Source organism: Takifugu rubripes, chromosome 5, assembly GCF_901000725.2.
Source record: "Takifugu rubripes chromosome 5, fTakRub1.2, whole genome shotgun sequence".
NCBI lineage: Eukaryota > Metazoa > Chordata > Actinopteri > Tetraodontiformes > Tetraodontidae > Takifugu > Takifugu rubripes.
The window spans coordinates 14,087,359-14,106,000 of NC_042289.1; the positions used below are offsets into that span (position 1 = coordinate 14,087,359).

General features: G+C 58.8%; 3 protein-coding genes and 1 pseudogene across 3 annotated transcripts; 1 reads left to right on the forward strand and 3 right to left on the reverse strand.

The window, feature by feature from the left end:
- Positions 1-1,521: 1,521 nt before the first annotated feature.
- LOC115249981 (zinc finger and BTB domain-containing protein 14-like) lies at positions 1,522-1,791 on the reverse strand (the record flags this gene model as incomplete). Its single annotated transcript, XM_029836706.1, has 1 exon — positions 1,522-1,791. A coding segment is annotated over exon 1 (255 nt), but the record flags the coding sequence as incomplete, so codon positions are not given.
- A 241-nt stretch (positions 1,792-2,032) lies between these two features.
- On the reverse strand, positions 2,033-7,134 carry LOC115249982 (zinc finger protein 91-like). The gene is made up of 4 exons (XM_029836707.1): positions 6,917-7,134; positions 2,422-5,132; positions 2,220-2,328; positions 2,033-2,176 (listed from the first exon to the last, which is right to left on the reverse strand). Exons 2-4 carry the CDS (start codon positions 4,938-4,940, stop codon positions 2,033-2,035), a joined length of 2,772 nt encoding a protein of 923 aa, XP_029692567.1. The 5' UTR covers positions 4,941-5,132; positions 6,917-7,134.
- A 2,201-nt stretch (positions 7,135-9,335) lies between these two features.
- Positions 9,336-11,945, forward strand: LOC115249983 (THO complex subunit 6 homolog; annotated as a pseudogene).
- Positions 11,946-11,994: 49 nt separating this feature from the next.
- LOC101072106 (mediator of RNA polymerase II transcription subunit 15-like) lies at positions 11,995-17,756 on the reverse strand. Its single transcript, XM_029836648.1, is given in 19 exon segments — positions 11,995-12,324; positions 12,399-12,437; positions 12,440-12,496; positions 12,567-12,733; positions 12,797-12,948; positions 13,049-13,115; positions 13,188-13,251; positions 13,331-13,465; positions 13,536-13,663; positions 13,949-14,061; positions 14,154-14,282; positions 15,046-15,144; positions 15,239-15,598; positions 16,097-16,428; positions 16,643-16,807; positions 16,956-16,979; positions 17,070-17,121; positions 17,187-17,274; positions 17,582-17,756. Coding segments are annotated over 19 exon segments (2,376 nt in total). The 5' UTR covers positions 17,650-17,756; the 3' UTR covers positions 11,995-12,187.
- Positions 17,757-18,642: the final 886 nt, after the last annotated feature.

Below are 18,642 nucleotides of genomic sequence, written 5' to 3' on the forward strand. Positions count from 1 at the left end.
GACCTTTGGCCAGCCTGCTGGGGTGAAGGCCCTGCTCTTGCATCAAGGTCAGATCCAGGCCGGACCCCCAGCCCAGCTCCTGGGAGCTCCCTGCTTGTGGCTGCTGGGGTCTGGGCTGACGGGGCAGAGGCGCCTGTCCGTGCGTGATCTCCATGTGAAGTCTGAAGCTGGCGTGGGTGGGGAAGGCCCGTGGCAGGACCTGCAGGTCAGCTCCCGCTGCTTCTGGTGGACACGTCTGTGGTTGTAGAGCTGCGAGGAGACACGGAAGGCCTTCCCGCAGTCGTGGCAACGGTGGCGCCGTATCTCAGAGTGAATGCGGCGATGGTTCTTCAGGGCCAGCAGGTTGGAGTAGGGTCTTGAGACAGACGGCGCAGTGGTAGATGCCGACAGTGTGTGTGTTTCTTGTGGTTGAGGAGGGAGCTGGCGTGGCGGTAGGAGCGGCCACACTGGTCACACCTGTGCAGAGACACACAACAAGAGCGGTGAAGGGTCAAAGTTGAGTGGGGGGGGGGCTTCACCACTCTAGTGGAGTTCATCCAGAAGAACATCATCCGCCCTTTCCTCTCATATACAGGTATATGATCTGAAATCCGGCTTATAGCTTGAACACAGACAGGATTGCTAAGGGGTGCTGGCTGCGTGGGGGGAGGGGGGTTGTGTGTGTGTGTGTGGGGGGGGGGGTGAGGGGGGGAACGGGGGATCTGCACAGCACACGAGACAAACCACAACCTGAATCTCACAGCCAAAAACCCAGCGCTCAATCACATCTGTCTGGAGGTGCTGCTAGCTAACGCTTGCTAACCCTCCCTGTCCCTTAGCCAAGTTGGAAACCTGCATCAGCCAGTCACATGACTGCGTTTCCTGTCCCAACTGGGTACAAAAACTACAATCGAACCCGTTTTAAACAGATCACACAAATACTTGCTAATAGGCTTGGTAAAGTCTGTGGAACATGGAAAGGTTAACGTTTGCCAACACGCAGCCTAGAAACTCAAGTGTGTGTTAAATGCTAACTGAAAGCAAACAGGGGTGACTTATCTGGTCTCTCCACTAATTCAATTTGTCCAAACTTCAGAAAAATCCGAATTCCGGCACGCGTATGGTCCCAAGGAAGCCGGATTGGAGATCATATACCTGTAATAGACATGTAAAAAGCTAAATTTATCTCCACTTGCGTTTGCCAACGTTCAAGATGTAGAAACAACTGAGGAGGACTCACGTGTACCGGCACTCTTCTCCCTCTGCCGTGGGGTCACTGGCCTTCCTCCTGACTTCCATGCCTACCTGGTTTCTCCCCACAGCGGTGCCTGGCCAGACCGGACCTCCCCTGGAAACTCTTGCCGCAGGTGGGGCAGCCGTAGGGGGTGGCGCCTCCTCGTGACCTTCTGGTGGTTCCGGAGGAAGCGGGCCAGCCGAAAGGCTTTTCCACACGTGTGACAGATGTGCTTCTTCCGCTGGGTGTGGATCCTCATGTGGTTCCGCAGGGCCATGTAGTTGGTGTAGGGCTTGTTGCAGAAGTTGCACCCTGAAGTTGCCCGTCTTGTGGGTGTGCTTGTGGTTGAGCAGGGAGCTGGCGTGCTTGTAGGTGCAGCTGCACAGGTCGCAGGCGTAGGGCCTCTCGTCAGAGTCCAGGTCCACCGAGCTCCTCTCCAGGCTGATGTTGGTGGAGCTGTTGGTGGAGGATGAAGAAGGCAGATGCTGGGCGGGGCAGTCGTGGGCCGCCAGCTCATCGGCGGTGGCAAAACCTTCACAGCAGCCGTCGCATTCAAAGTCCATGGGGGCCCCGGGGCCCTGCTGGCCCCTTGCACAGGCCGGCTGTGGTGTGGGTAGCTAGCTGCCGTTGGGTGCGGAAACCTTTGCCACATTCTTGGCAGTTGTGCTTTTTTTTTGGCAAAGTGGAGCCGCAGTGTTCTTCATGCCAGCCGGTTGGGGTACGTGGAGTTGCAGACGTTACAGTGGTACTCGCCAATTTTGTGGGAGGTTCTTGTGATTGGCCAGGCTGCCTGCGTGTCGGTACGTTTTCCCACATTCTTCACAGGAAAAAGTCTGCGTCCACTTTCAGCCGGGTCAAATTTCTGCGGCCTGGAGGTGCCGGCGGAGGAGTAGGGCTTTTGAAGCCCTGGTGGATGTACTTCATGCCCATGACCTGGCCCTTGGAGGACTCCCCCCTCATGGTCTGCAGCTGGGAGGGGCCCGGCTGCTGGGAAGCGAGGACGCACTGGGGCCACTCGGACGAGACCTTTGGCCCGTTGCTCCTCGTGGAGACGGAGGTGGTTGATGAGTTGTTTTTGGATCTTGAAGGCTTTGCCACATTCTTCGCACTTGTGCCTAAAAGGGGAACGGAGATAAAAGACAAGTTACACTGTGAAAACACAACCAGAACCTGGACGCAGCGTCTGACGTCGCCACCCAGAAAGGTACCTCTTCAGGTCAAAGTGGGTCCTTTGGTGGTTTTTGAGAGCCAGCAGGTTGTAGTAGCGTTTCTGGCACACCAGGCACCGGAACACCCCCGTTTTATGAGACTTCTTGTGGTTGAGGAGGGAGCAGGGGTGCCTGTAGCCTCGCCCACACTGGTCACACTTGTGAGGCTTGTCGCTCTGGTCCACCATCGGCTGGCGGCCCTCGCCGCCGCCACGGCTCCCGCCGCCACCGTCTCCTCCCGACATCCCTTTGGCACCGTTCAGACCTTGCTTGTTCAACGAGCTGGCCCGATTCTTGCCGGGACACAGGTGGGTGATCAGGTGGTGCCGGTCAGCGAAGACATGCCACAGTCCACACAAATGTGGTTGCGTTCCGTCCATCTTGTCGGTGCCGTTAGCGGAAGCGTTCCCGACACCCTGTTGTTGGCCATCTGGCCTTTGGGGCCCGTGGACCAGCTGATGATTCAGGAGGTCCTGCTTACGGGAGAAGCTCTGTCCACATGTGGCGCAGATCATCCTCCAGTCCTGCTCCATGTTGGAGGGTCCCGGCCCTGTGGGGTTGTTGGCGTGGCTGCGCAGGTGGCTCCTGAGGGCCCTGAGGCTGGCGTAGTGGTTGCCACACACCGAGCACTGGTAAACCTCTCCGTCGTCCTCGTCTTTCTCGTTGTTTCCCATTCGCTTGCCTCCGCTCTGCGAGTACTGCCGTTGGCTGCTGCCTTCCTTCAGAGCGCCGGAGCTCCCGGAGGGCAGCGAGGAGCCGCCGGAGCTGTGGTAGTTCAGGTTGCCCATGAAGCCGTTGGATATGTTGCCCTGCTGCTGCTGTGGCTGTTGGCCACGGCGAGGACACAGGTGGGCCTTGATGCCCGACACGTCTCCGTACATCTCCCCGCAGTCGGCACACACGTGCCTGTCAGCCTGGCGGTGAGCGGCGTTGCTCTGCGAAAGAGCGCTGCCATCGAAGCGATCGTGGAACTCTAGAGAGTCCAGGCCGCTGCTGTGGCCGCCGTCCGACACAAAGTGGGCCGCGTCGCCCAGATTCCCCGGCAGTGAGATGGGAGTGGCGGCGCCGCTGCCCTCTTGGACGTAGCTCTGCTGGGAGTCCAGAGTCAGTGGCTCTGAGGACAACCAGTCGTTTCCATCCCCCCCCAGATGCTGGTTGCTGGAGCGGCCCTTGTGGCTCCGCAGGTGGCTGTGGAGGGCCGCCAGGTGGGGGTACTGCTTACAGCAGATGGTGCACTGGTAGTGGCCCGTCTGGTGGCAGCGCTTGTGGTTGACCAAGCTTCCTGCATGTCGGTAGCTTTTGCCACATTCTCCACACTTAAAGCGCCGTTCTCCATCATCGGGGGAGTTTGCCTGGGGCACGCGGCCGCCGGCGGGCGAGGACACCGACCCCTGCGAGCCGGAACGCAGCGTATTGGAGTTCAGGATGGAGGCATCCTGGCCGTGGGAGGCCGGGTGGGGGTCATGAGTCAAATAATGGACTTTCAAAGTCTCCAGATCTGGGTGTCCGGCGCCGCAGTAGGCACAGGTGTAGATGGGGTTGTTGACGGGGGGGCCCATTATGGGGTCATAGGGCCCTCTTTTGTCACTTGGCAGAGGAGGCAGGGGCAGAGGGTCCCCCAGGGCCGGCGTGTAGGCCGGAGAACGGACCGCACTTAAATTGTGAGGCATGATGCCCGGAAAACTGCGCGATAAGCCGAGAGAAGGGGACGAAGAGTTGTGCAGCAGGATGTGCTCCTGGAAGTCGGCCTTGTTGGGCAGCGCCACCTGGCAGAGGTGGCAGAAGCAGGAGGCTGCGTCCTGACCCTGCGAGGACTGGGTGCTGCTGCTGCTGCTCACCAGGGAGCTCCCGGGGCTCTTGAACTTCGAGTGAGTTCTCTCGTGGCTATTTAGGGCAGCCAGGTTGCTGAATTGCTTGAAACAAACAGAACACTTAAAAGTTCCCTGTTGGTGGCACTTCTTGTGGTTCACCAGGCTCCCGTGGTGCCGGTAGGTTCTGTCGCACTGGTCACACTTGAAGGGTCTGTCCCAAGCGTCGTCGGACTCGGAGGAGCTCTTTTTGCCTTGGTCGTCGGTGTTGTGGCTCTGGAGGACGCTATGTCCCATACCACTGTGGTTCAGGTGGGAGCGGCCGAACCCGTCAGAGAGGTCCTGGGCGAGGCTGTATTCTCGCTCGTCTTGGCCCGACTCGTCCGGGACTTCTTCGTTCTCTTCTTCGGTGTGGGCGCTGCTAGGGGACAACGTGTGGATACGCAGGTGGTTCTTCAAAGCTACCGAGTTGGGGAGGGTACGCGTACAAACGGGACACTGGAAAGAACCCACTTCATGAGACTTCTTGTGGTTGGCTAAGCTAGCAGCGTGCTTGTAAATACGACCACACTGCTCGCACTCGAATCGACCGCTATCTTCCTGCTGATAATGTGCTTTCATATGTTCTAGAAGACTTGGAGTACTCGGGCAAACCATATCACACTCTTTACACGGGAAACCCTTGGCACGACTCATATCATGCATTGCCATAGTACTCTAGAGCAAAGTGGTGGGTGGGGGCTTCACGATTCATAACACTGTTATGAAAGGTGCCTTTAGAGGAGAAGAAGAAAGCGCGTAGCTTATCTGGAGGTTAGCAGAGTTGGCAGCCATCAACTCGGACACGTCCAAGGGTTGGGATCAGACCGACCTCCGGGGGTCACGCCGGCCAATGAGGCGTCACTGTGGAGACAAAAGGAGAGCGTTGAACGTCTGCCCTGACCCAAGAACTCCGCTTGACACCATCACCAGCGGTCAAACCGACACCCTCAACCACAGAAATGACTCAATGACTCGGCACGTGTTCGTGCACCGGTCCAGGTTACTATCGCCAAGTCCTCCCACGGCCCCACTCCCACCCTCAGATCCTGCTCCACCGGGGCCGCAGCTGTGGCACCCGATACAGGAACCTCTGGTCAGATCCAGAATAAAAGCGGGTTTCTAGCCGCCGCTGCCTCGTCCGTTCGGTTCTTTCTATCATAACCTGCTTAAACCACAGCTTTGAATTTGTTAAAAGATGAGATAATTGTAAACTAAAGCTGTTAAAGATACAGTTAGATAGTATTATCTGCCCGACACTCACACACACACACACACACCACACACACACACACACACACACACGATTAAAATGAGCTCCTGCCTGCAGCAGATTTAACAGGCTAATCTGTAATCTATCAGATTACAGCAGGACATTTAATCTCACCCCCCCACTTCACTGTTTATGATGAATAAATCGGCCTTTTCGCTCGTGTCTGATCTGGTTCTAAACTTTGATGCTGTTTCAACACATGAGAACCTTTAGTGGAGGAGCAGAACCGCTCAGGTTCTGACGCCGCAGCAGAACACAATAACGTGCACGTCCTGGGAGTCTCGTGGCCTCACTGTGCACGAGACAACATGCCAGGATGAAGCTTTGCTCAAGGGCCGAGGCAGTAACAACGTCTCAGGATGGTCCAGTTCATCCCGTGGAAAGTGATCAGAATCCAGCAGCCAATCAAAACTCTTCACACCCGTCGAGGTGCAAAAGTAAACAATGAAGCTCACGTGACGACAGAAACCGTTCTGGACCCGGACCGCGCTGAGCCGGTCCAGGCCGACGCCCCCGAACCAGCAGCGTGTCCTTTTGATGGGGTCCAACCCGGAAAGAGAACCTTCGTGTCCCCAGACGGGGGTGCAGGGGGACGCGCCACCAGTGTCCGGGCGCAGGAGCCGCCGCGGGGCCGCTGACCTTGGCTCGTTCCCCCTCCGCCGGCTTCAGTCTCCGGCATGAATTTATCGGGACAAAAGCGCAGCGTTTCGCAGCCCGACAGCACCGGTCCGGGCGGCCAAAGCTGCGCGGAGGCGCGTCCAGTGGCGGGGCCGCCGGGGGGGGGGTGAGCGGCTGCCGGGGCCGGTGGCCCCACGGTGCGGGAACAACCCCCGGAGCCATCAGCCACTTTCAGCGAGACCCCATTTCCATCGGAAAATGGCTTTCGTGCAGCACGCCATTTTCCCCCATGCTAACCCACTAGCATCGCTCGGAGCCCCTCAAACGCGCACGATTCGCGCCCGGATTGCGAACAGACCCACGGATCTTTGGAGCTGCCCGCAACAAAGGGCACCAAGGATCAATAGAACCCCCAAACAACAATAAACCGCAGCGGGGATATTTCTCTGCTACGGAGGGAACGGCGCAGCTAACGGTAGCATCGGCTGGCTAGTTAGCTGCCCCTGCGATGGCAGAAAGCGCAGAAATGTGTTTCTAACCTCAAAACATTCGCAAAGTCTGACACGCTGATTCCTGCTCGCACTTTAAAAGAGCCGATTCTGTTCTACAGATTAATTTGTGTCGCTGTGGGCGGAATCGGCGCGGATTAGCATCGCAGCTAGCAGCGCGAAGCTAACCCGCAGCTACACAAAGATGTGGACAAACAGCGCGGCGCCTTTGATGGAACCTCCATCTCCGGGCTTTCTGCTCCACTCACCCCTCAAATGGCCTCTGCGCCCGCGGGTGAGCTGTGCACGGCCCTGACACGCACACGCGGGGCCCTTCACGGTTTATTCATGGCTAAAAGGGTTTCTGGCTCCGACTCCAGCTTCTCGCCTGTTTTCTCCTGAGCGCCGCTCCGACAGCACTTCCTGCCCGCAGCCGCGCGTCATCACTGGCTGGAGCGTCAGTCAGAGCAGGACCGGGACCAGGAGCGGGAGAGGGACCGGGACAGGGAGCAGGACCGGGAGCAGGACTGGGAGCAGGAGAGGGACCGGGACAGGGAGCGGGAGAGGGACCGGCACAGGGAGCGGGACCGGGAGAGGGAGAGGGACCGGGACAGGGAGCAGGACCGGGAGAGGGAGAGGGACCGGGACAGGGAGCAGGACCGGGAGAGGGACAAGGAGCAGGACCGGGAGAGGGAGCAGGACAAGGAGCGGGACCGGGACAGGGAGAGGGACCGGGACAAAGAGCAGGACTGGGACAGGGAGAGGGACCGGGACAGGGAGCAGGACTGGGAGCAGGAGAGGGACCGGGACAGGGAGCAGGACCGGGAGAGGGAGAGGGACCGGGACAGGGAGCAGGACCGGGAGAGGGACAAGGAGCAGGACCAGGACGGACGGAGGGACCGGGACAGGGAGCAGGACTGGGAGAGGGAGCAGGACAAGGAGCGGGACCGGGACAGGGAGAGGGACCGGGAGAGGGAGAGGGACCGGGACAGGGAGCAGGACCGGGAGAGGGACAAGGAGCAGGACCGGGAGAGGGAGCAGGACAAGGAGCGGGACCGGGACAGGGAGAGGGACCGGGACAAAGAGCAGGACTGGGACAGGGAGAGGGACCGGGACAGGGAGCAGGACTGGGAGCAGGAGAGGGACCGGGACAGGGAGCAGGACCGGGAGAGGGACAAGGAGCAGGAGCGGGAGAGGAGAGGGACCGGGAGCAGGACTGGGAGCAGGACCGGGAGCAGGACCGGGAGCAGGAGCAGGAGCAGGAGAGGGAGCGGGAGAGGGACCGGGACAGGGAGCAGGACCGGGAGAGGGAGCGGGAGAGGGAGCAGGAGTGGGACCGGGACAGGGAGCAGGACAGGGAGCGGGACAGGGAGCAGGACCGGGAGAGGGACCGGGACAGGGAGCAGGACTGGGAGCGGGAGAGGGAACAGGACAAGGAGCGGGACAGGGAGAGGGACCGGGACAAAGAGCAGGACTGGGACAGGGAGAGGGACCGGGACAGGGAGCAGGAGCGGGACGGGGGGCAGGACTGGGAGCGGGACCGGGACAGGGAGAGGGAGAGGGAGCAGGACCAGGACTGGGAGCGGGACCGGGACAGGGAGCAGGAGCGGGAGAGGGACACGGGACAGGGAGCATGACCGGGAGCAGGAGAGGGACCGGGACAGGGAGCAGGACCGGGAGAGGGACAAGGAGCAGGACGGGAGAGGGACCGGGACAGGGAGCAGGACTGGGAGCGGAGAGGGACCAGGAGCAGGACTGGGAGCGGGACAGGGAGCGGGAGAGGGACGGGACAGGGAGCAGGACCGGGACAGGGAGCGGGAGCGGGACTGGGAGCAGGAGCGGGACAAGGAGCAGGACAAGGAGCAGGTCTTGGAGGGAGAGGGACCGGGAGCGGGACAGGGAGCAGGACCAGGAGCGTGAGCGGGACGGGGAGCGGGACCGGGAGCGGGACCGGAACAAGGAGCAGGACCGGGACAGGGAGCAGGACCAGGAGCGTGAGCGGGACGGGGAGCAGGACCGGGAGCGGGACAGGGACCAGGAGCAGGACTGGGAGCGGGACAGGGAGCGGGATCAGGACCAAGACCGGGAGCCGCGCACACTAGGGGCTGTGCCACCGCTTATCTGATCCGGATCGAAGTGAGCCGAGCCGCCGCTGCCGGTCCAGGGTCCGTCGTGCACCTTCATCAGGTCTTTGGTCCACTGTTGTCGCCTCGGACCCGGTGCTGAGAACTCCAGAAGAGGAGTTCTGTGATCTAATACTGGCTTCGGTGCTGCGGTTCGGATGCACTTGTTTTTCTGGGTGATTTGATTTTTTATTCGTTCTTTCTGTGAAATGAGAATAAACGACCAACTAAATAACATCTGACCGTCAAAGTATCGGAAAAGAAATCCAAACATGTCTACAATCTGTTCAAGTTCCAGAAACTTTATTCGTCCCTTCAGACAACGACAACCAGGAGCAAAGTCTCAATCTGCAAAATACACAATCAAAGAAAACATTTTAACACTTGATTAACAGCAATAATAATAATAATATACATATTATCCAGCTGCCTTCGGCCAGAAACCCATTTGTTTGATAATTTAACCAAAAAGTATCCACTAGTATAATAGTCTATTCATCAGTGGTTAACAGGACATTCCGCCCCCATTTTTTTTTAGCTTTTCTGTGTCTTGAATAGCAGCGAATGCTCCGTAACTACATTTCCCAGAATCCTCAGCGCCACATGGCGCCATATCTCCTCGCCGGAAGTCAGCGCGTTGTTGGCTTTTGTTGAAACTTGCCAATATTCGGGTCGCCGAGCAGCGCTATCATGGGCCCCGTTGAGGTAAAAACGCGACCGTTTCAGAAATGTCTTTGTCCTCATTTGTGTCAAGTCCCGTTTCAAATCGGAGACATTCAGATCTTTAAACATTTGCACTCGATCGTTTCTCTTTTTCCTGACCGAATTCGGTCGGAACTCGTTCGCAGAATTTAACAGCTATTATTTCAGAGTGAAACGGAAATGCAAACATTGATCACGTGTTTAACTCCGATTGTGCTGTAGTGCTAATCCCGACAGCAAAAACACACACATCTGGGGCTGAATACAACCTATTAGATTCAAAAAGTGGCCATTCTATGGCGAGCTGCGGTGTTTGCGGCCGCTAGGTGGCGCTGTCGCGTGTTCTCCGCCTCACTGATCGCGCTGTCCCCCTGCAGCTCCTCCACATGTCCGTCTTCTCTCAGAGTTTTTCTCCCTGCGGTCGATTTCTGGCGACCGGAAACAACTACGGGCAGATCGCCCTCTTCAGGTGAGGCGGCAGCAGGTTAGATGGATTAATGGTTAATTAATTCATTAACACATCAGTAACGACGCTCCATCACTGTTCCAGCCTGGCGGCAGCCCTGAGTCCGGACGCCACTGGGTTGAGTCACAAACCGGTTCTGACCTTCACAGGTGAGCGATGGAACACAAACCTTCAGGTTCAGTTTGTTGTTGAATACTCAAGATCTGTTAAGAGGAAGTAATCTAGGAAAAACTGGATGTTAGCATCACCGTAGCAACGCAATTTAGCTAAGCTGCTGCCTTCCAGCTCACGAAGGTCCCGTCTTCTGCCTGCTGTCCACCGACACTCACCTGGTGAGCGCAGGAAACGGGGAGATCAGCTCCTGGAGCTGGAGCGAACTCATCAAGAAGGTGACTGTTGCCATGACGACAGCTTCCTCTGAGAACTGCTAAACTCACTCAGGTTTTTTCTGCAGCATGTCAAGTCTGTGTGGACGAAGAGACCAAACTACAGGTGAGGCACCTAAAGACACCTGTCCCCTGATCTTTGACACTGACTGGATCCCGTTTCAGGTCCAGCCTGGAGATCCCAGAGATCAACTCGATGATCCTCAACTCCAGGGTGGGTGTAGTTTTGGGATGTGTTGTGTTGGAGTGCTGCGTGGTGACCTGTGACCTCTGGTTGTTGCACAGGACAACAGTCTGATTGTGGAGCGGGGGGAGAAACAACATCCACATCCTGGACCTGGAACACGGAACGTTCAAGGTTGGTACTTCCTTCCCAGGGTTAGGGTTAGCTCCGCCCACCGCGCACCCGTCCTGACCTGCTGCGCGCGCACGTCTCCAGTCGGTTTTGCAGGGTCACACGGACTACGTGCACTGTGTGAGCGTGCGAGAACGTGAGGCCGAGATCCTGTCCGGCGGAGAAGACGGCGCCGTGAGGATCTGGGGTGAGTGGACACCCCTGCAGGTCCTCCTTCAGACAGGAAGTGAGCGTTTCGTGACCAGTGTTGTGTCCCGCAGACAGTCGGACGGCCCAGTCGGTTCACTGCATCGAGGTCTACAAGTACGAGGTGAGGAGGTCTCATAAGCCCCTCCCCTTTCACGGAACAGCTGAGTTTGGAGGTTTTAGCGGCAGGACGCGGCGCTTGCTGCCCCCTGCTGGGCGACAAAGGTACTGAAGGACTCGTCTCGTTTCAGAGCTGCGCTCGACCTCAGTACGGGAAGTGGATCAGCTGCCTGGCGACCGACTCGGACTGGATGGTAGAACCGTGGCGGGTCGGGACTGATGGAGGGTGCTGTAGCGCCGCTCGCTAACGTGTGTTGTGGTTGCAGTTGTGCGGCGGCGGCCCGTCCTTGTCCCTGTGGCACCTCCGATCTCTGTCGCCCACCTCCGTCTTCCCTCTGACAGGCTGCCAGCGACAGGCCGCCTTCCACCAGGACATGGTGAGCTGGGTCGGCCCGGGCCCTTCTCCCGGGAGCCAGGTTTCCTCCTCGTTTGTCTGAATGTTCCGCTACCAAATGTTAGCCTGAAGCATTTCGGTTCAAACTGATGTTCCGTCATGAGACACAACTGTACAGGACGTTGACAGTGAAGGCATCACGGGGGGGGGGGGGGTAGCCTCACTAACGATGCCTTCAGTCACTCTCAGCTGGTCTCTGCAGTTCCTGGCCATCGGGGACGGCCCGTACGTGTCTCACTGTCTGCTGGGCGGAGACATCAAAGCCGAGATTCCGTGCACACCAAAGAGCCTAACTCACTGCAGCTCAACACCAACAGCACGGAGCACAGGGTGAGTCAGTGAACGCCTCACAGCACACAACCTGGTGTGATCCAGGTGATCCGTGGTGATCTCGTGGTGATCCGCTGCTGTTTGCAGGTGCTGACCGTAGGGGGCAGCAGTCACCACATCGACGTCTTCACCAACCTGTCCTACAGAGCGTTCTCGCTCAGCTTCTGAAAAACCTTTGCTGCTCCCTTTGTACCAGTCGTTGTCAACCTAATAAAGTGTTTCTGATTTTTCACAAACCCGTTCCTTATTTCAAACACGCTGATCAAAGCTGAAGAGCTGCCGGGGTCAGAGGTTCAATCAAGGTTTATTAGAAAAAAAGGAATCAAAGTACAAATTTCAGCAGCACAAATGTGTGCTGCATTTGGGAATCGCAGGAAAAACAAGCATTTGCCATGATTCAGACTCATTTACCCAGAATTCCTCGGGAGGCTACCAAAGACCGGTGTGGGCGGGGCTTCAGACAGGTGTGGGCGGGGCTTCAGGCAGCCGAGCGACAGGCCTGTTGGACGCTCTGGGCCCACGTGTTGAGCAGCTCGGTCACCGAGTGTTTGTCGGGCAGCTGCAGCAGTTTGGACGTCATGGTTCTGTGGACCTTCTGCAGGAAGCTGTTGGTTCCTGCTGGGAGGGGGGGGCACTGCTTAGCTTTACTGGCGGGGAGGGGCCACCACGACTGTACGCCACCCACTCACCGTACTGGTCGCCGTCCTCAGCCCAGTACGGGCTCTGCTCGGGTAATCAGCAGGAACTCTGAGCAGCAGCGGCGGGACGCTCGGAAGATTTTTATCATCTAAAGACAAGAAAGGTTCTGTTACGCTGCCCCCTGGCGCCCGGGCGAGGAAGTGCGGGTTCTGACTGACCCAGCTTACAGATGAGGTGAACCGTCCCGTTGGTGCTGCTGTGGGAGGGGTCCAGGTTGACCAGGAACTTGGCGTCGAGGCGAGCCACCTCCCCCTGCAGGATGTTGGGGATGCTCTGGCGCTCCTCATCCTCGGGCTTCCTCTTCCGGCTGCAGATGTTTGGGCTGCTGACAGGCAGAACGCTGGGTCACCAACCTCGCTGTGCCACTCCCTCTCACCTGTCCCAGTACCTGATGGGCGGTCCGTGAATGGCGCTCATGGCGGGGGCGAAGGTCCGGTACAGCGAGTGGTTGAAAACAGGCGAGCGGATGTTGGTCATGACGGCGTCCAGCAGGGGCTGACACAGGTACTGCTGCTTGGTGGCCACCGGGGGGGGGGTGGGCTGAAAGCACAAACGGGCCTCTTCAGGCGCCGGAGCCGAGTTCTGGGCCCACGGCCTCTCAGCAGGCTCGCGGGAGGAAGGAACAAGAGAGGCTTCTCACCACGGCCATGTCGTTCTTCAGCTTCTCCAGAGCGATCTCGCACTTCTGCAGCGTCTTCAGAGGACACCTGTGGACCAGCAGCACCGGTCAGGCCCGAGGTTCTGGGGGGCGAAGGCAGCGCACGCCGCTCCCGTCTTACCTGGTGGTGGGATCGGTCAGGATGTTGAGCAGGCTCTTCATCTTGCTCAGGTCCTTCTTCCTGTCTGTTCAGAAACACAGCGTCAGCAGCGGCCCGCTCTTCCGGGCTCTTCCGGGCTCTTCCGGACTCTTCCGGGCTCTTACCCTCGTTCTTGTCGATCTTGTTGATCATCCTGCGCAGCGGTTCGATGTACTTGGAGAGCTGTTTCAGCTTCTCCATGTACTGCTGGTCCTCCAGAGACGTGGGCCCAGCGGGACTCATGACTGAGCTGGGGTTCCCTGCAGCACAGGTGACAACAGCAGGTTAGGTACAGCCTGGCGGGGGGGCGGGGCTTCCAGCGCAGCGCACCTGGGGTGTTGAGCGGTCCTGGAGACGGGACGCTGTAGTTTGAAACGGGTCTGGCGTTGGAAGGGCTCTGCGATGGCTGAGGGGAGGGGCTTGGCTGGAACCCTCCGGGCGACGGCGTGGGACCGGAGCTGCACGCAGGAAAGGACACGAGGACAGAGGAAGCAAGGAAAGGAGATTAGGGGCAAGGAGGCCTGTTCTCCTCAGGAGACGACCTTTTGTCCTCTGAGCCACATTTATTTTATTTCCATTTGTCGTAAGCTGTGAGTCCTGGACCCCCCCGAAGAAATTCTAATTCAAACTTTAACCTAAAAATAGTCAGGAAGTGATGTCACAGGTGCTACAAAGCGCAGCCGCCTGGGTTTTAGCCCCGAGTGTCCTGCCCCGCCCACTCCGCTGTCAATCATGAGTCGGACCTGGCTGAGTTGGGCTGTGACGCCGGAGGCTGCGGCGACGGCTGCGGCGGCGGCAACATGGACTGTGAGGCCTGCACGGGCGAGGGCGATGACATCATCGAATGCTGCGGCACCTGCGATGGGACAAACGCCATCGGTTCAGCCACTCGTACCATCGAGATCCAGGAAAACAAAGATCTGATCCTTCTCCAATCGGAACATTTACCTGCTGCGTCAGAGCTGCAGCTCCACCCACCGCAGAAGTAACGGCGCCGGTGGCGTTGGGGGGCGGGATGGAGGGGTTGAGGGAGGCGCGGGGCATCCGGGCGGGAATCTGGATCCCTGGACGAACCAGCTTCCAAAGACAAACGACAGAGTCAGGAGAAGGTCCAGACCCAAACCTCTGGGGCAGGTCAGACACAGCAGGTGTGAGCAGGACACCTGAGGCCCCACTGGCCCCACCCACAGGGACACCTCCTCGGGGCCGGGGCCCCTCAGACCACCTGGCCAGTTCGGCTCCTGCCGTCTGGCATGAATTCGCACCCTCGTGCACGTTGGTGTCAACTCTGTAAGGAGACGCTGACGAATCAGCCTCATCGGGGGTCTGTGGCCCCCCAGTGGCTAATAAACTGCCCCACGCGGCTCCGGCGCCTTCGGGATTCAACCTGAACACGACCAAAGTGAGGACGACCGAGGGACCCGGCCCAGGGACCGGCCCAGGGACCCGGCCCAGGGACCCGGCCCAGGGACCCGGCCCAGGGACCGGCCCAGGGACCCGGCCCAGGGACCGGCCCAGGGACCCGGCCCAGGGACCCGGCTCAGGGACCCGGCTCAGGGACCCGGCCCAGGGACCGGCCCAGGGACCGGCCCAGGGACCCGGCTCAGGGACCCGGCTCAGGGACCCGGCCCAGGGACCCGGCTCAGGGACCCGGCCCAGGGACCGGCCCAGGGACCCGGCCCAGGGACCCGGCCCAGGGACCCTCGAACGCTGTCTGGATACTGCGAGCTAAGGCCCGAAGGCTTGAAGGTCTTCCCCGACCCACCTAGAGGACGGCGGCCTCCGGTTGACGCGTGTCATGTGTGGGTGCGGTTGGACCGTCCCTCTGTGCACCACTCACCTGTCCAGGTATGGCCGAGGCGGCGGCGGCGGCGGCGGCGGTGAGCTGCGCTTGTGCTGCGGCCTGCTGCGCCGCCTGCTGCTGCAGGACGGCCCGGGCCTGCTGTGAGACACACACCACACCCTTGGAGTCACAGCAGCCTTCTGCCACCTCGCTGCGGAGGTGCCGGCCAACATCTACACTCTGGGCTCACCTGGAAGGCCTGGAGCTTCAGCTGGTGCTGCTGGTTCAGTGAGCTGAGGGGAACATGCTGGGTGGAGGCCATCTGCCCGGCCAGAGACTGCAGCACCATGCCAGCCTGCTGCTGCTGCTGCTGCTGCTGCTGCTGCTGCTGCTGCTGCTGCTGCTGCTGCTGCTGCTGCGAGTGTGCTGGCATCTGACCCGGCTGGGCCTGGGCCTGGGCCTGGGCCTGCGCCTGGGCCTGGGCCTGCGCCTGGGCCTGCGCCTGGACCTGCTGCTGCACCATGTGCTGAATGGACTGGGCCTGGGCCTGCTGCTGGAACTGCAGCTGCACCATCTGCTGCTGCTGCTGCTGCACCCTGGTCTGATGCATCTGCAGAACAGGAGAGCAGCAGTGGGATGGAGGTGCTTCCATCCCTGGGGGACCGACAGGAACCGCACTTCCTTTTCCACAGGAAACGAAGCCAGAGATGAAACCGCTCAGATCTGCCAGGAGTCTTCCTGCTCGTTCAATCATAGCGGACTGTTGGGGAGTTCAGGTACTCTTGAGGAACCTTTAACACGTGTGGAGCTTCAGTCAGCAGCGTTCCACAGGTCGGTGAAACTTCCCGACACCACGGGGTCGGTTAGAGACCAGTACTGTGTTGTCAACAGTTAAAACTGTTGAAACTGTTAAACGGACTGAGCTCCAAATGTGCGAATGGTTCCTGGAGAGAACCTGGAACTCCCCAACAGTCATCTAGACCTGGTGAAGCCTCCTGGATGAGGGTCTTCATGGAGCTCCAACAGTCCAGCTGCTGTGATTCAACGAGCAGAATCACCAGGACCCGGAGCACCCAGAACCTCCACAGACAGTGCTGCTGCTGCATACCTGGTTCTGCTGCTGCTGGTTCTGGGCCTGCTGCTGCTGGAGCTGCTGGTTCTGATGGTGCTGCTGCAGCTGCTGCGCCCGAAGCTGCTGCTGTGCCTGAAACTGCTGCTGGATGGCAGCGTTCTGCTGCTGAGCCTGCTGGAACTGCTGGAACTGGATGGACTGCTGCTGCTGCTGCTGCTGCTGCTGCTGTTGTTGTTGTTGTTGTTGTTGTTGTTGTTGTTGCTGCTGCTGTTGCTGTTGTTGCTGCTGCTGCTGCTGCTGCTGCTGAGCTGCCGCCACGGCCGCTGCCTGCACCATCTGTTGCACTGGCATCTGACCCGGACCCCCAACTGTAGACGGAGGGAGAAGAGAAGGATAGACGGACGGAGCGAGCAAGGTTCACGGACCCTCAAAGACACGATGCACTGAAGCAGAGGCTGAAGGCCGGCTGGGCACCCAGGAAGTGCAGCGGCACCCAGGAAGTGCAGCGGCACCCAGGAAGTGCAGCGGCACCCAGGAAGTGCAGCGGCAGCAGACACCACCACACTGAGGATACACACTCACTGGCTTGCGGGTTTCCAGCCACCCCTGCCATGGCATGCTGACCTATCTGCATCGGCCCCATGGCCCCCATGCCCCCCACTGGAGCACCGGTGGGGCGAGGCCCCATGCCGATGGCACCCGGGCCCCCTCCAGCCCCCGTCAGGTTAGTCAGGGCATTCATGGGATCTAGCAGAAGGTAGACAACAGACAGCGTTACACAGCGCCAACATGCAGAACTCATGAACACCGTGGTCGTGCCGGATCCAGCACAGCTCAGAAGGCAGCAGAGAGCCCAGCAGGGACCAGGACCAGGACCAGGACCAGGCGCACCTACCTGGACCACCAAGGGTCTTCTTATCTGCGAACATGGTGAACATCAGGGATTATTATGGGACCTGCTCCTGTAGCAGCTGCTAATGTTCTGCCCTCCAAGTGACCAAATACTCACGGATGTCTCGGAAGTGGATGATCAACCTCGCCACCAGCGACAGATACTCATCCTGAAAGATGAGCACAGGTGTTGAACGTCCTGCCCTGATCGCTCCCAACCCACCTGAGGACTTACTCTGGATTTGGCTTTGATGAAGACGTGGTTCTCCATGTCGGTGCTGGACTTGTTGTGTGCAGTTCCTGCCTTCCTCATCGCCTCTTCACTGCACAAAACACTCATTAGGAACCGCCTCTGCACACCCCTCTCACAGGGCTTTTTCTACAGACACACGACCTGGACCTTCGGAACCTCCTCAGCCGTGTTATCAGGGACAGGCAGGACAAATGTGCCCCGAGCAGAACTCTGCTCTCCAAACATTAACCCATTAACATTGTCAGTAAGGTGGAATTAGCCTGCGCTCACTGTCTTGGGGTTATTTCGCTGCGTCTCTTTGTATCGTTAGCTTAGCTCACTCGAATGGCGCAGAAATAATTACGGTACAACAAAGATCAACCGAAGAAGAATCTCACATTTGAGCGACGACTTTTTGTCGGAACTGGGGGCTCTTCCAGTCGCTGTCGGCTCCCGGGACCTCCATCGTGGGGCAGATTCGGGTTTAGGGCTCTTTTTCTCCGTACGCTGGTGGCGTCTCTCCGCTCCTTCTCCTTCCGGTCTCCAGGGGCGCTGCAGCGTGTCGGCCTCCATCGCCCCCTGTCGGCCGGAGGGCTGCACGCCCGCTGCACATTCTCCAGTTTAGCCGCAGAACTTCCTTTTCTCTTTTCTTGCGTCAATCCTCAACTCGGTGCTGCCGCCTCACGGTCACAGCGGGGGGCACAGCCGACTTCCGTCTGATCTGATTTCACTTTCAGTTTCCATCTGACGGACGTCGGTCGGATTCGTGCACGCGTGAGAGCGAGGCAGAAAATTCCTGAACAAATATCGGTAAGAGTCATTTACACGTGTCCTCGGTGTCCTCTGTTAACCCCCTGAGGCTTCTATAAGATGCAGGTGATTATAGTTCATAGTTGGTTGGTTGATTGATTGATTGATTGATTGATTGATTGATTCCGCCACCCAGTTTCAGGGCAGCTGCATTAATAACTCTGAGGAAATGTGGTAATTACAAAGCAACACTACGGTAACGAGTGTTTAAATGAGCTAGCATCAGCAAACCACACTAGCATCGACAGCACATATAAGAGCAGCCTTCCTGCTCCAGCCCAGGGCAGACGGGGAAGGTGCCAGAACACCTTCAGGGCACTGCCCAGGTACCCTTGAGCAAGGTAGCAAACCCACAAATGGTCACATAAGCCTGTGATGGACCGGGGACTCATCCAGGGGGACCTGCCTTCGTCCAAAGAAGAGAAGAAGCCAAAGCTGGAGGAGAGTGTGCATCACAGGAGGGGGGGGGGGGGGGGGGGGGGGGGATGCTGTGGAGCCGTCCTGAGCATCTTTAGCTACTCCCGTAGTTGAACACCTCTGACAGCAGAAGGTCGATGTGTGCACGCTGAGGTCCAAAACAAGAGAGATCCTGCAGCAGGTGTAGAACAGGAACTAGCAAAGGTGCTTCGTGGTCATGATGGAGGCTCTT

What these genes read in the sequence shown, in the direction of transcription:
- LOC115249982 (XM_029836707.1), bottom strand. Translation starts at nt 4,940, where the DNA reads ATGGCAATGCATGATATGAGTCGTGCCAAGGGTTTCCCGTGTAAAGAG. An exon ending in ACCCACTTTGACCTGAAGAG is followed by an intron (nt 2,329 to 2,421) that starts GTACCTTTCTGG and finishes TTCCCCTTTTAG; the next exon opens with GCACAAGTGCGAAGAATGTG. An exon ending in GTCTCGTCCGAGTGGCCCCA is followed by an intron (nt 2,177 to 2,219) that starts GTGCGTCCTCGC and finishes TCCCAGCTGCAG; the next exon opens with ACCATGAGGGGGGAGTCCTC.